The sequence below is a fragment of the Mytilus californianus genome, unplaced genomic scaffold, assembly GCF_021869535.1.
Source record: "Mytilus californianus isolate M0D057914Y unplaced genomic scaffold, xbMytCali1.0.p SCAF_8, whole genome shotgun sequence".
Taxonomy (NCBI): Eukaryota; Metazoa; Mollusca; class Bivalvia; order Mytilida; family Mytilidae; genus Mytilus; species Mytilus californianus.
Window position 1 is genome coordinate 20,864,043 of NW_026262734.1, and position 16,995 is coordinate 20,881,037.

Below are 16,995 nucleotides of genomic sequence, written 5' to 3' on the forward strand. Positions count from 1 at the left end.
TCAAAATTTATAAAAGTAAACCATTATAGGTCAAAGTACGGTCTTCAACACGGAGCCTTGGCTCACACCGAACAGCAAGCTATAAAGGGCCCCAAAAATTACTAGTGTAAAACCATTCAAACGGGAAAACCAACGGTCAAATCTATATAAAAAACGAGAAACGAGAAACACTTATGTACAACATCAACGAACGGCAACTACTGAACATCAGATTCCTGACTTAGGACAGGTGCAAACAACTGCAGCGGGTTTAAACGTTTTAATGGTACCAAACCTTCACCCTTTTTCCGAAACAACAGTGTAACATCACAACATAGAAAGACACACTATAAAATATCAATTGAAATAGCTTAACTCAATCAAAGGACATATTAACACCAGTGAACATACACTGAATAAATAAATTTGACCTATGATACAATGTTAATACAAAATAAATAAACTAAGGGAAGAATAATAAAAGTAACATGTTATATCGGTATGAAATGTTAAACAATTTAAGAAAAACAATATGCTTGAACAAAAATATGTTTTATGATTTACCTTTTGTTTTATAATAGCTTTTTGAGAATGTGTAAATACTAGTTCCTTTTTAATCCGTTTCTCATAATTCTTTTTAGAATGGCATTAATATTTTTTTTAAAAGTTTACTTTTACAATGTGAAATGTGTATACTGTATTATTGATGTTGAGACGTTAATAAATTATTGTTGTATTGTATTGTATATATATAAAAAAACATAAAATAAATGGACATAGGTTGAAATATTAAAGTTTATTTACTTTTTAAAAAAGTTCAGAAAAAGGACCAAAGCGCATGTGATCCGTATTGAAATAATTTATGTATTCCGTATTTTTATGAAAGATGCACGAGATTTGCCAGAATAAAACCGTAATGCTTCGAATTAAACTCACTCAAAAATATATATTGATTGTTACCGATTGTCATTTATTAGTTTTCACTGTTACTGCTGTTTACAAACAATTTGCTCAATTATTATATAAAACGTTGTTACATTTTTTGTGATTTTGTTTTTGTTTCATAAAATTTGAATGTACCATTATCAGATAAATATTATTTCTATTCTTTATGATAGTACTAATAATATTTCTAATTTTTAATCTTGCAATTATTTACTACTGGTGAAATTCAGTGCATTCTTAAACATTTAACATTTTTAAATTCCTATTTTTCTTTACGCTAACACTTAGGACAGCGGTTAGGACATCCTAGCTAATATAGCCCTAAGATAGCTTCGATGTGCATGCTGAGACATGTTGTAAGTTGGTCCTAACATTATCCTTATTTATTCCTAAGAGAGGTCTTAGAACAAATCCTAGGACAGCTTCGATAAACAGGCCCAAGTCACCAAAGTTTCATGAAAACTGCTCAAAGCACTTTTGAGTTATTGTCCGAAAACTGGAAAATCACCCCTTTTTTTAATGAATAAAACCCAATAACTCGGAATCGTAAAATCTAAAATTTATAAAAATCGAAAAGGAGCTCACGTCAATAGATATTAACCATTCACCAGAGTTTAATGCAAATTGGTTAAAGCGTTTTTGAGTTACTGTCCGACATGTTGACGACGGACGGACTTACAACGGTATACCATAATACGTCCCGTAAACGGGCATATAAAAATAATGTTCGGGGAAATTAATCAATGACTTTTATACTTTTAAACAAAACTCTAAACTTTTTTCATGACGCTTCTTTATGTAAATACTGAGAACATTGGATGTACGTGCGTGACGTGACAGCTAAAACTCCAACGTCATTTAGTATTTGGAACAACACCGGAGATCAAAATTGTCATTTTTGTTGGTGTTGCTTGCTAGAAAAAGTTAATCAAAATCATCCTGAACGTAAGTTCACATGTTTCAACTCTTTTTTAATCGTGAAACAGATTGTATTCTAGAACGTCTTGTCTTGTTATACGTACCGTAATTTTCATCCGGATTAATCCTACTAGCCAAAAATTTTCATAAGTATGCATTGGCCAATACAACTCTGCTCCTAATTTTTTGCATGCTGCCTACAATGGAAAGAAATTACAGTATAAATACATGTATGTTCTAATTCGACAATAATTTGAGCTATTTTAACTGGAGATATTATTTTGAAAATGGTCAACTCCATATTGCGACTTTGCAGAAATTATAAACTATGCAATGGAATTGAGAATGGAAACGGGGAATGTGCCGGAGAGACACCCGACCAAAGAACAGAAAACAACCCAAAGCCACCAATGGGTCTTCAACGCATTGACAAAATCCCGCACCCGGAGTCGTTCTTCAGCTGGCCCCTACACAATTATTTATACTAGTTAAGCAAAATGTGCACCACATTAAACTCCGTGTTCTATTATTTTTTGAACGAAACATTTTCTTTTAAAGTAGGTACAAAGCTATATATATATACATTTATATTATGAAAGTTATTGTACTAAAAAATGGGAAAACCATACGGAGCTTAATTAAGTTATTTATTTATCAAAGACATCATATGTACATTTATATTTATATTATATTAATTGGCACAACAAAACCAAACCTCAAAAGAATTTTTAAGCATCCGGTCTTAATAGAAACGTTAAGAGGTGTTTTGATAAAGGACCAAATATGGCCACTATTTCAGCTAAAATTTCAAATAAGAATTCAATAGCTATTCAATATCATATTTAAACACATCATATTCAAAACAATGACAAGATAGAAATGTTTTTTTTTAAATGTATGCACAGCGTTCTTTTTATGATGTCACAATTAGAATTTAGACCAATTTCCGCCTATTTAAAAACCAGGGCAATTTCCAGTTTTCAGTACTGTAAAATAAAAACATGTAGCATGCGTCGGATCACAATCTTGCAATAATTTGATTTTTATTATAAAAAAAAATGTTAAACATATCTAACTGGAATGTTTAGTGTGGCGAAACCTGTACTTGTGTTTCCTATGCCCAAATTTCGTTGAAATCTAAACTATTTTGACAATAATGTTTCGCTAAATCTCTATGCTTGGCCTTTCAGGGCAGTAATTGCCAACGTTTCATTAAAAATGTTTGGCGAAAAATGTTCTATTTCACTTCTCTTGAAATAAAAGACTTGATAGTTGGTGCCAAAATAAGGCTCTAACCTTTATGAGATGTTTGATTTGTTATGCAAATTTATGTCGCTTTTCGGTAGTGAATCGTCTGTATTTGTTTAAGTGAATATAAAGATGTTTTAATCTTAGTTTTATATGTTTCATCAGAGACATATATACACATATGTGTACATATGTCTCTGGTTTCATGTAGATCTTTTCAAATAATTACAAATTATCCATTTGAATTTGTATCGAAGTTTTATGTACGTATATAGTCATCAAAAGCTGTCGTCTTCTTGTGCGATGAACCATATATCGTCTACATGGTCGTTCTGTCTGTATATCATAAGAGCCGAAGACAATATTCTAAGCATGATGTCTTAAGCAGATGGCAGATCGAGTCAGTCGTATGTCTGTTCACTTTTTCCACGAAAAAGGGAGAATACAAATTGGGTATATCACGACGTGAACTGTGTTTTGCCAAAAATTTATTGTTTAGCCAAACACAACTAAATTACAGTATGTATTTAAATTTACGTCTGTTTCACTTATAAAAGAAGTTGTGTAATTACATAAAATCTGCATGGACAATCAGATCACATATTGTTACTTAATGTTGCTTGTTTTCTTATTATGTATTTTGTGCATTGCTCTCTGCTGTTTATCATATGTCATGTTGTTAATATGTTTTCGTTGCTATAGCATAGTTAATGCTTTCTGCAATAAAGTATTCATTCATTCAACAGTGGAAACTGGATTGTTGAATTGTGAGCTACAAGTATTCTCGATTTTTCACTTAAGCTTTGGACAATTAATGCAAGCTGACTAAGAAATTGAAATATACTACATCTTTGATAATAAGCAGCGTTTGATACTTTTATATAAGCTTATAATGACTCAAGCTATTATAAATTCCTAAAAGCTCTCAGAATATAAAATGTAAATTTTTATTCAAGATCGCAACATTGTAAGCATTAATACATTATTATGGAAAATAGAGAAAAAATATGAAAACATAGTTAAATTAAGATTTACATCACAGTGCTAGATTATATCGAATTTTAAAATATTGGGAAATTACTTTTTTTTAAATATGAAAATCTAAATTTTGTAAGACAAAATATGTTTTGTTAAGGATGTATTCTTCTGAGGTTTCAGTTTCGTTGAAATCTCGTTCCGGAATTATTTCCAAAACATGTGATACAAGTGGAAAATATCAATGAATATAAAAAATATTATAATCAAACTAAACTGTGAAAAAATTGTGTACCTACAATAAGTAGTTTAAAGTAATAAAATTTTCAAATTTTTATAACCAATCAGGTAAGTGTCATCAGCCAAAATGTTAAGAAAATAGGTGAAGGTACAAAGAAATGATTTTACCAAAGATATGTACATCCCATATCAATTTTTTTTCTTTTCAAAATTCTTAGATATGTATTTTTTTCAATCATTTATAACAAAGAAGTTGAAATAATATGCTTATTGTTCTAAAAAAAAAGAGAAAAATCCCAAATTTACAAAATTGACAGCATGGTCAATTTGACACAAAAAAGCAACAAAATTTTATAAAACGTTCTAATATTAACACCAACCTATAGTTTTTTTTAGCTAAATTTATTCAGATTGTAACAAATTTATTAATTTTGTAAAAATTGTTTACTTCCGTTACGGCGTACTTAACAACAACATTTTTATATTAAAATTTACCTGTGTACGTTGTTTTTATTTAACGCCATTTTGTCCCAAGTAAGAGTTGTCTTATTGACACTCTTCCTACATCTTTTTTATTACTACCTGTAACGTCTATATTATATAGGCGCCTACGTTTTAATATTGTACTTATGTTGAGTCATAGGTCAATTGAAACTTATTCGTTCAGTGTATATTTTAAATTACTATTTTTTTTTAAATGTCTTTTGATCGGGTTCAGCCATTTCAATTAATATTTTATAGTGTGTTTTTTTATTTTGTAATGTTGTACTGCTGTCTCATGTTGGGGTATTTGTTGGCGCCTGTTAAAACGTTTAAATCCGCTGCATACTCCTGTCCTAAGTCAAAGACTGTTGTTCAGTGGTTGTCGTTTGTTGGTGTGGTTCATATGTGTTTCTTGTTTTTTTTATATAAATTAGACTGTTGGTTTTCCTGTTTGAATTGTTTTAAACTAGTAATTTTGGGGCCCTTGATAGCTTGCTGTTCGGTGTGAGCCAAGGCTCCGTGTTGAAGGCCGTACTTTGACCTATAATTGTTAACTTTTTATACATTGTGACTTGGATAGAGAGCTGTCTCATTGGCACTCATACCACACCAGGGTTATGTCAAAGAACCTCTCGTCCTTTTTCAAAAATAGTTCATCGGAAGATACCAAGACCTTGTTGATAAATATTCCGTATCAGCTTCACAAATAATACATGATGGTCTTGCAGTATAGATTCTAGGTACTGACGTTGTTTATCTTCTTAATTACGTGTTATAGGGTTCTTTTATTTGTCTTTATAAATTAAAATTATTAACCTTTTAATTCTATTAATCCGATAATGGACTTCGTATCTGCGTGTCAAAGTTAGTTTTTAGCAGATTATCTTAACAATGGACAATAATTGCTTAATCCATAGTTTCATGTATTTCTTTATTATTAGGTCTTTTATTGGTTTTCTTCTGATTATTAGGTCTTTCCACTTTTCTGTGGAAAGACCTATTGGTTTTCTTCTGATTATTAGGTCTTTCCACTTTTCGGTGGAAATACCTATTGTATTTGTTCTGATTATTATTATTAGGTCTTTCCACTTTTCTGTGGAAAGACCTATTGTATTTGTTCTGATTATTATTATTATTATTATTTTATTTTTTTTTTTTTTTCCGCCAACTTTTGAAATTTTTGTTTCGCAATATGTCGCTTAGATATTTCTCATATTGTATCGTATAGTTTATGCGCTTTTAAATTTCACCCTGCTAAGCCAAACAATTATCTTTGTAAGAGTTATCTCCCTACTCACTGTTTATCAAGTGTGTGCATCTCCTTCGTAACAAAAAAAGATATCGACAAAATTCTTTTTCTTAATTGTTCGTTACATCCTCAGGAATTTTTGGCTAATTTGGATCGAAGCGATTCGATGAAATTTTATAGGAGTTATCTACCTTTATCAAATAAATTTGTCGGTATGTTTTTTTAACTCATAAACAGTTAACCGTATAACCCTAGAATGTTTTTATTTGAGGCCCCTAGGTCCTAACTTAGAAAATGAAAACAAGGTCAAAGGTCCAGGTCAAGTTCTCAATTTTGATATTTCCTTGTTTTTGCATGTTCTCCAACACTTTTAAATATATCTATAAAAGAACAAGTGCAAAATGTTTGCTTAATTGTAATGAAGATATGTTACATTTGGTCTGAAACAATGTAATGGCATCTAATAGGAGTTAGTGCCCCTGAAATGTCCAATTATAAGGTTAATTGATTATTACTTCAACATGGTTCATTATAAAGCCATATGACCTTTTACAAAAGGTTGGATGACATATGACCTTGAAAATTGACAACCGGAAGTGACCTTGAGAAAACCGGAAGTAGCCATTTTTGCACTTTTTTCATGGAAAAGAACTAGAAATCCATATATTTTGTAATTTAGATACATTAACTTATCGCTAAAGTCAAGAAGTGACTTTTGATAAACCGGAAGTGGCCAATTATCTCCTTGTTTACAGGCAAAAGTATATATAAACTATATATTTTTGGAATCAGTGTGAAAAAAGCTATCATATGAGACCGGAAGTGACATTTACTTCACCGGAAGTAGCACATTATCTCCCTTATTTCACTCAAAAGTATATAGAAACCTCTTATTTATCGCATCAGTATGAAGAAACTTATCATGGGATGCCAATTTCAACTTTGAGTAAACAGTTATTACGATTTTGAAACTGACCCAGTTAAGCCGAACACTTTTTATTGTAAGAGTTATCTCCCCAAACACTGTTTTTCTTGTGTACAAATCTCATTCGCAACCGTTAAAGATTACGACAAAATTATTTCACCAATTTGCTTGTTATATCTTCAGGATCTTAAAAATAATTTTGACCGAAGCGGTCCGGAGACTACATATGGGAGTTATTTCCCCTTTTGTATTTTTGATAAGAAAAAGGTAGTTGTAGCTTGTAAACCATAAGTGATAAAGACCTAGCGTCTTTTGATTTGAGATCCTTGGTCCAAAAAAACGAAAATAGGGTCAAGGTCATTTCTAAATTTGGATTTTGGCTTAATTTCACCACTTTTCAAACACGACATAAGATATCGACAAAATATTTTTACTTAATTGCAAGTTGCGACATGTCGTAACACATACATATTGGTTTAAAGGGTGCGCTTACATCAAATAAGAGTTTTCTCCCCTCTTTATTTAAAAATATGCATATGGTGATATAACTCATGAACCAAATATAATTAAGATCTATGGTCTTTTGATTTGAGGTCCTTGGTTGATGACCTTGAAATTGAGCCCAAGGTCATAGATTAAATTGACGTTCTAGATTTTGACCTTTGCTTTTACCTCATTTGTATATATGATAAAGCCATGGGACTTTTTGCATTTAGTTGCAAGCCATATGACCTTTAAAAACGAACCGGAAGTGAACCTGTGTAAACCGGAAGTAGCTTTTTTTTGTACTTGTTGAATGTTAAAGTATATAGAACCATATATTTTTGGAATCAGTGTCAATTAAACAGTGATACAATACCGGAAGTAACCTTTTTTAAACCGGAAGTAACAAATTATTTCCCTTATTTAAAAAATGTTGTATAGAAACCATATATTTTTGGAATCAGCGTACTATTAGCTATCATTTGATGCTGGAAATGACATTTTAAACCGAATTTTTACTATTTTCATATCAAAATTCTTGTTTTTTTGTGGAAAGACCTTCAATTGTTCTCTGAACAATTGGTTTTTAATTAGGTTTTATATACTTTTTGAAAATAATTATTGTTCAGTTTTGGAAATGTATTCTAGACTAACTGTAAACACCGGACTCCATATTGTAACATCGTTTATATTCTTGTTGGATCGTTTATTAAAGGCATGCCTTTATTAAATTGTTAAACTTTATACCGGCTTGAATCTTCGTTTGATAGCCAGCAAATAGTCTGGTTATAACTGTATCAATACTTACTAGAAACTATTTTTCTTTTCCTTTCTTTGTGACAATTTTCTGTTTACAAGTTCGTATGTCATGTAATAGAATAATTTCTCAGTGGATTTGACATAATCCTGTTAGCAATGACGTATAGGATTTTAGTGAAATTCAATGTAATAATTTCATAGCATTAAAAGTCCTTTGCTAGGATGAAGATATATTTTACGCGCTTTTCTCAAATGTTGCATTAGAAAGACACCTTAAAAACAATATATATCATTGTATATAATTATATCTTTTATTTTTGACAGAATTCTGGTTTAGTTGTGTGACATATCTATCTTTGTTGATAAATAGATACGCAAAAGTTGTCAAAAATTGTACTAAAAGCATACAGTTTTGAACAGAATCGAAGAATTCAAATATAGAGAAGTATTTAAGGAGTGACCGCACAACACATTAATTTACGAATGCCAGTGTATCCCAAACTCTGTCTGACCAAAAAAATGTCAGACAAAAAATCTTTCGGTCAGACAGAACTTTTTAGATTTTTTAGTTGAAAATATAGTAGAAAAGATCAAATTTCTTTTTCGGTCAGACATACCCTAATACAGTTTGGCACAGACTGGAAACCAATGCGCGTAGCTGATGAGTTAACTGTCACTGTTGTATGACGTCAGGAGTGAAACTATCGGTTTTTATTTTACTAGGAAAAGAAATCAAGGCAATTCATTGCAACCATTGTAATAAACGAATTTACAATTTACTAGATATAAGAATATATGACAAAATGATGTCTGAAACAAAAAAAAAAAGCCTACATAACGATATGGTACTGTGAGTTTCGTAAAGATCATTCAAAGATACGACGACAGACATCAGCCAAATACATTGTCTGTTAGTGACAAATCTTTCATTTTTAGTAGGAAGTAGTGACACTGTCAGATGGGTAATGACTTTCTTAGTAGGAAGTAGTGACACTGTTAGATGGGTAAATGTCTTTCTTAGTAGGAAGAAGTGACACTGTCAGATGGGTAAATGCCTTTCTTAGTAGGAAGTAGTGACACTGTCAGATGGGTAATGACTTTCTTAGTAGGAAGTAGTGACACTGTCAGATAGGTAAATGACTTTCTTAGTAGAAAGTAGTGACACTGTCAGATGGGTAATGACTTTCTTAGTAGGAAGTAGTGACACTGTCAGATAGGTAAATGACTTTCTTAGTAGAAAGTAGTGACACTGTCAGATGGGTAATGACTTTCTTAGTAGGAAGTAGTGACACTGTCAGATGAGTAAATGACTTTCTTAGTAGGAAGTAGTGACACTGTCAAATAGGTAAATGACTTTCTTAGTAGGAAGTAGTGACACTGTCAGATAGGTAATGACTTTTTTTGGTAGTTTATTTGGCAAATTTGTATTCATGTGTTGATGAATTATTTAGTTTTATACATTTAGTAATTAGATGTACATTTGCTTTATATTTACAGGATGGAGAAAAATGTTCACTATGGATAAAAAATTCAAAACAGAGGACTTTTATATATAAACAAAAATATGTGTACATCTATGACATACATGCAACAAGAAAACAGTAATCAAATAGAATGTCTATGTGATTGCAACAGCACATTTTAATGGAGTGATGTTGAAAGCAAAATTATTTTTGTTAATAGAAAACAATAGGACTACATATTAGGGGTAAGTAATCCAAAAGTGTCTGTTTAGGGTAATTACAAAAGTGGGTTATTAGTCCCCTACCGACGAAGTCGAAGAGGACTTTAGGTTTGCACTCCGTCCATCTGTCTGTCTGTCCATCTATCTGTCTGTCCGTCTATCTGTCTGTCTGTCCAGCAAATCAGTATTCCAGACTTTTTTTCTTTGTGCTTGAAGATATTGATTTGATATTTGGTTTATTTTCGGGAATGACTGTAATATATTTTCTGTCTATGAAGAAATAACATCAAAAATATAGTGCACACTGAAAAACCCGCGTAGCGGGTTATTTTAAAGTGTGCACCACATTTTTTATGTTATTTCGAATAGACAGAAAAAATATTACAGTCATTTCTTATAACTTAATTCTAAATTCCATTTTAAACCGGAGTAAACCATGAAAAAACATTGATGACGTCATGGTCACATGACAAAATTATGTCTATGAGCAAATAATTTAATTTTGGATGTAACACGTCTTCTGATTGGCTGAAAGTGTTTTGTCTATCAGCTCATAGACATAATTTTGTCATGTGACCGTGACGTCATGAACGTTGTTTTCAAAATTTACTCCTTAAAAATGGAATTTAGAATTAAACAAGGAATGATTGTAACAGGATGCTGTTACGAAGTCTCCCAAACGAATCTCCCATAATTCGTAATTCCCAGGGTCGCCTGACATTGGGCAACGTCCAGTGAAAATTGGTTTGGTCCAGTAAAGTTATATGCATTAGTGATGCCTGGGGACTAACCTTGTATATCATTCAAATCATCTTGGCATGACAAACCAGAATATATATGGTTTAGGGGTGGGGATCTCGACCATTTACAAGATACTAGAACATTGGGGGTGGGGAGGAACCCCTTGGGACTGGCCCTATACGTCATTCAAATGTTCATTACATGACGAATATGAATATATATGGTTTAGGGGTGGGGATCTCAACCATTTACAAGATATTAGAACATTGGGGGTGGGGGAACCCCTGGGGAATGAACGTATACATCATTCAAATGTTCTAGACATGACAAATAGGAATATATATGGTTTAGGGGTGGGGATCTCAACCATTTACAAGATATTAGAACTTTCTCAAATGGCAGGGGGTCGGGATGACCCCTGGGGACTAACCCTGTACATCATTCAAACCATCTTAGCATGACAAACCAGAATATATATGCTTTAGGGGTGGGGATCTTGACCACTAACAAGATATAAGAACTTTCTTAAATGGCAGGGGGTGGGGGTGACCCCTGGGGACTAACACTGTATTTCATTTGATGTGCTTTATCATGACAAACCAGAATATATATGGTTTAGGGGTGGGGATCTCGACCATTTACAAGATATTAGAATTTTCTCAAATGGCAGGGGGTCGGGATGACCCCTGGGGACTAACCCTGTATATCATTCAAACCATCTTAGCATGACAAACCAGAATATATATGCTTAAGGGGTGGGGATCTTGACCACTTAGAAGATATTAGAACTTTCTTAAATGGCAGGGGGTGGGGGTGACCCATGGGGACTAACCCTGTATTACATTTGATGTGCTTTATCATGACAAGCCAGAATATATATGGTTTAGGGGTGGGGATCTCGACCATTTACAAGATATTAGAATTTTCTCAAATGGCAGGGGGTTGGGATGACCCCTGGGGACTTACCCTGTATATCATTCAAACTATCTTAGCATAACAAACCAAAATATATATGGTTTAGGGGTGGGGATCTTGACCACTTACAAGGTATTAGAACTTTCTTAAATGGCAGGGGGTGGGGGTGACCCCTGGGGACTAACCCTGTATTTCATTTAATGGGCTTTATCATTTAGAACATTTTCAATTAAAAAGATTGTGTCTATCACAAACGGTTTTCAATTTATAATCATTTGAAAATTTTAAAAAATAAAATCCCATAGGGTTCTATAGTAAAACCCTCTTTTCTTTTTGCCCCTCAAAGTACCCCTTTATAAACCCCATTGCACAAACAAAACCCTGATTGCACCACTAGACATGTTAGTCTAACATATTGTGAAACCCTAAGTTAATCTGACAAGCGGTTTTGGAGAACGGGTGCGGACAAGTTCAAATTTAAAAGCGGCGGAAGAAGAAGAAGAAGAAGAAGAAGAAGAAGAAGAAGAAGAAGAAGAAGAAGAAGAAGAAGAATAATAATAATAATAAGAACTGAGCAAAAACAATAAGTCTTCCCAAACTTCGTTTGGGAGACTTAATTATAAGGAATGACTGTAATATTTTTTCTGTCTATTCGAAATAACATAAAAAATGTGGTGCACACTTTTAAATAACACGCTACGCGAGTTATTCAGTGTGCACCACATTTTTGATGTTATTTCTTCATAGACAGAAAAAATATTACAGTCATTCCTTAAATAAACAAAACAACGTCAGCCAATCAGAAGACTCGTTACATCCAAAATTAAATTATTGATTTATCATGACAAGTTACAGGTCAAGTTCAATTTTCACGATTTTAGCTTCTTTTCTCTTTGTTCAGTTAAAGCCCTTTCCCTAGAATTAAATTTTTGATGAAATACTTATTAATTAGTAGATTTCTGTTCAAAGGGAAATAACTCATTTTTTAAAAGACAAAATGACATTTTGGATTTTTTCCCTTTTCTTTGGTAAATTGTTTGAAGAATTTAGTGGTAGGTTTGTTTGTCATATTTGAAGATATTGATTTGATAATTAGTATATAGTTTTATCATGACAAGTTGGAATGTTGTTCCAGTCTGATAATTTGTAGAGTTATGGTCTTTGGACATAGAGAATTCACTTATAAATAATCAGTTTTCAACAGTTTTTTTTTCGTCATGCTTGAAGATTTTGACTTGATATTTTTATGTAGTTAACACCATGACAAGTTATAGATCAAGTTAGAATTTCGTTCCATTACAATGAATTTATAACCGGTAGGGGACTATGTATTGCCATGCAATACTGACAGAATGCTTGTTTACAATGTGCTATGATTTCAATCCCCCAAATATGAAACAAAACATAATATACATGGTACTAGTATTCAAACTGTTTTCATAAGGAAACAGACTGAAAATATTCTTCATTTAACAGTCAGACTGTGACTCAGACATGAAAGTTCCCAATGGAATGAATTAGGACTGGACTTAAAATTTATAGGATATGGGTCAAGTTATCCTACACAGACTTTAGGCCAAATGGTATACTTTTAATAGTTTAAAGATTTTATTCTATTATCTATGCTGTATAAATGTCAATATTGTTTCATTTGGATTTAAAACCTAATTTCAAGAATGAAGTGTACAGCAATATAAAATTCATTTATATGATTAAAAACAATTTAAGGGAAGTAACTCTTACATGATGTGCATCATATCCTGAAGTGTTTTAAAAAGTTTGACCATATTATTTGCAGACAAGAGAATGACTTGAGCAGACCATATTGGGGTCATAGATGGCCATAACAATGAAATACAATATATTATAATTATCATTCTTCATTACTTTTTGATTGAATTAACAAACTTAATTTAATTAACAAAAATTTTTCTTAATTTCAGTACACAACACATCAGAAGAATAATTTTACCTGAGGATAAAAATGTTAATACCTGGAATCAGCAATTTATATGAAATTTGTTAAGAGAGATATATTCACGTACAGAATGGTAACCCCACCAGATAACCCTGAGGTGGTTCAAGTGATTATAAGCAGACATTTTTGTTGAACTAATGCAAAATTTGATAAATGAAAATTTAGCAGACTATGGGCTCCACAGTGTTGTAAAAAGAGCATGTTGTGCATATGTGAAAAGTTGCAATATTTTTTTTTTTAAATTCCGATTATTGACTCAGTTGTTTTCATGGAATTTTTTTTCAAAGCAATATCACTGTTATATAATTAATAAGATTCCATATGTTTTATTTATACTTTTAATAAGCGAATATATCTTCCCTCTGGCCTTAAGTGTTTCCCTTTTACTTTGCTTAAGTGTAATTTAAAGAAAGCTCCCTTTTGCTTTTGGCGAGTTCAAGTTTTGCCATTCCAGAATTTTGGACTTTATTCATGGAAAGTTAGACATTTACCCGAATGTTGTAGAAGAACTCAACTTTGCCTTGATACTTGTTCAAGAAATTGTATCACAAGGCTAGATTTGATCAAATAAGCTCACTTTTGAGTATTTATCACATATCACATACTTAAGGTGGCTCACCCCAATAAGGACCCCCCGTAGAATTTTTTTATTTTCACATATTTTGTAGATTTTTTTATGTTGAATCCAAAAATGCAAAGAAAAAAGGGGGTCACCATGCTCGTTTTCCCCTCAAATGGAAGCGAAATGTTCGATTTTGACCCTATTTCCAAACTTTTCCACCCTTTCAACAATAACGACTACATCAAATTCAAAGACTTTTAGAACCATGTCAGTATGATTATTATGAGAAAAAACAATTAAATTTGAAATGTAAACGTTCCCCTTGGTTGTTTAAGACTTAAAAAAAACCTTTTATTTTCAGTTTTATGTCTAAATTTGGCATTTTCTAATTTCAGTTTAAGGCTAAAAATATTGGTTAAATCGATTTTTCGTAAAATTTCCCCGGTAGATTTTTTTTAAAAACGGATATGTCAAAGCTATGAACTTTTCGAGCATTTTAAGGTAAAATAAAATGGGGGTCACCAAGCTTTTAAAAACAGTTACGAGCTTTTGTTTAACCCCTCTACCCCATGAGGTCTGATTTCAATGCACTCCATTAATTACTTTCTTGTAAATTTTTTATTGATGTCTTTGATAAAATAATGTTTGTAATTATATCAATGGACGATAGCTGAATATAAATGTGATTAACATTTTACTGTTTGTTATAAAAAAGCGAAATTGTTATCATTTTGGTGAAATACAGTAATTTTGTCTGGCGCGAGTTGCTTCCCTCTAATTTGGCGCCGTAATCGGACAACAGAAATTTCAGGGTCGCCATTGCTGAGTAGCATACTGCACTGATAAGTACGACCATGTACATGAATAACAGACATCGTGGCGAATAGACAAGGATGAAGGTAGAGTCATTACATAAGATAACATAGATTTTAATGTATTAGACTTCTACTTCTACCGGTTAGTGACCACCGTCATCATGTTGACTATTCTGTCACTTTTGGGTGTGCGCAAATATAATTTTGATTAAAGTAATAAACAAAAAAAGGTGCTATACAAATATTTAACAGTGGGGATTAAAAACAAGTGCTTTTGATTTATTTGTTTGTCAGGAGCCTCTTGAACGATTCAAGGCTGCTGACAGATGTAACTGAGGAGGGTAAGGCATTCCAATTCCTGATGGTCTTCGGGTAGAATGACTCTTACCTTGTTGTCGTGTTACATTGTGGGATCTGAAAAGAGTTTGTGCCCATATTTCTTGAGATCCTGTCCGGTGGAACGAGTTTGTGGCTTGCTGCAACGTTGACCTCCTGATTGTTGATCTTATACAGCATTGATAGTCGTGCGCTTCTCCTTCTATCTTCAAGTGGTGTCCACTTTAGTTGTTCCAACATATCAGTACGGATGATCTGTTACTGTACCGGTTTGTTACATATCTGGCCGATCTCCTTTGTACCATTTCTAACTTGTGTTTATCTTTTTTTAGGTATGGATCCCATAGAGAGCTGGCATACTCGACTGTTGGTCTAACGAGGGAGATGTAGGCCTTTTCTTTGATATCGCTGTTAGAGATATTGAGGTTTCTTTTGAGAAATCCGATGGTTTTATTTGCCTTGGCACAGATGTTTCCGATATGTTTTCCCATTTAAGGTCTGACGTTATAGTTACTCCTAAGTATTTTGCAGATGTTACGTGCTCCAAAGTGTGGCTTTGTAAACGGTAATCCTTTATAATAGGTGTTCTGTTCTTTGTTACTGATAATACCTGACATTTATCTGGATGGAATTGCATCATCCATTTTTCTTCCCAGACAGCCAACTTGTCTAAATCTTCCTGGAGGGTATTATCATCTGATGTTACTGTGATGTATGCAATGGTGTCATCTGCAAATAGCCTCACAGTTGATTAAATATTTTCTGGCATGTCGTTTATATAGAAAAGGAAGAGGCTGGGTCCTAGCACAGATCCTTGTGGTACCCCAGACTCTACATCAATGGAGTCGGATGTTTCCCCTTCTATTAGTACTCGTTGAGTTCTCTCAGATAGGAAGCTTGTAATCCAGTCGTTTGTTTTTCCTCTTATTCCATAGTGTTGAAGTTTGTGTGTTAGTAGACTATGGCCGACCTTGTCAAATGCCTTCGAAAAGTCCATGATTAGGCAGTCTGTTTGTTGGCCACTATCAAGGTTTTTGGTGATGTCGTCGATGAGTTCTATCAGCTCGGTTTCACATGATAGTTTCTTCCGAAATCCATGTTGAAGGTCATACAGGATGTTGTTTTTATCTGCATGGCACATGATATGGCTGGTTACTATGTGCTCTATTATCTTACAACATATACAGGTTAATGATATTGGTCTGTAGTTGATTGGTTCAAACTTTTTCCCTTTTTTGAAAACTGGACAAACGTTTGCTGTTTTCCATAATGATGGTACCACTCCTGTGTCATATGATCTCTGAAAGACAAGTTGGGAGTATTGGAGCTATTTCATTTGCTAGTTCTTTAAGGATCATAGGTGAGATGTTATCTGGACCCGCAGTTTTATGGGGGTTTAAACCATTTAGTAGTTTCTTAATTCCTTCTTGTGTGATGGTAATATCAGGTGCTGTGGGGTATTGGCCAGACATGTTGCATATTTCCTTAAATTCTGTGTTACTGAGGTCATTTTACTTGAAAATGCTTCCTGGAACTGTGCATTTAAGATGTTGGCTTTGTCAGTTGAGTCGTCGTGTAGTAGGCCTGCTGATTTAAGCGGTGGTATGCTACTCCTATCTGACCGTTTATGCTTAATGTACGTCCAGAATCTTTTCATGCAGTTAGTACCTCTGTCCGACTCACTACTTGGTGTAACGATGTCCTCAATATACCTCCAATAGGCCTTTCTAAGTTCTTTTTGGGTTTTGCTCTTTAGATCT

At 33.0% G+C, this 16,995-nt stretch overlaps 2 protein-coding genes across 2 annotated transcripts in view; one reads left to right on the forward strand and one right to left on the reverse strand.

The window, feature by feature from the left end:
* Positions 1-16,995, forward strand: part of LOC127710864 (perlucin-like protein) — a 378,664-nt gene that overhangs the window by 167,537 nt on the left and 194,132 nt on the right. The gene's annotated exons all lie outside the window — the stretch shown is intronic.
* LOC127710863 (lithostathine-1-alpha-like) overlaps positions 1-16,995 on the reverse strand; it is a 174,174-nt gene that overhangs the window by 30,204 nt on the left and 126,975 nt on the right. Inside the window, exon 6 of the mRNA XM_052216825.1 lies at positions 1,947-2,039. Coding sequence (XP_052072785.1) covers positions 1,947-2,039 — 93 coding nt within the window. The remainder of the gene's footprint in view (positions 1-1,946; positions 2,040-16,995) is intronic.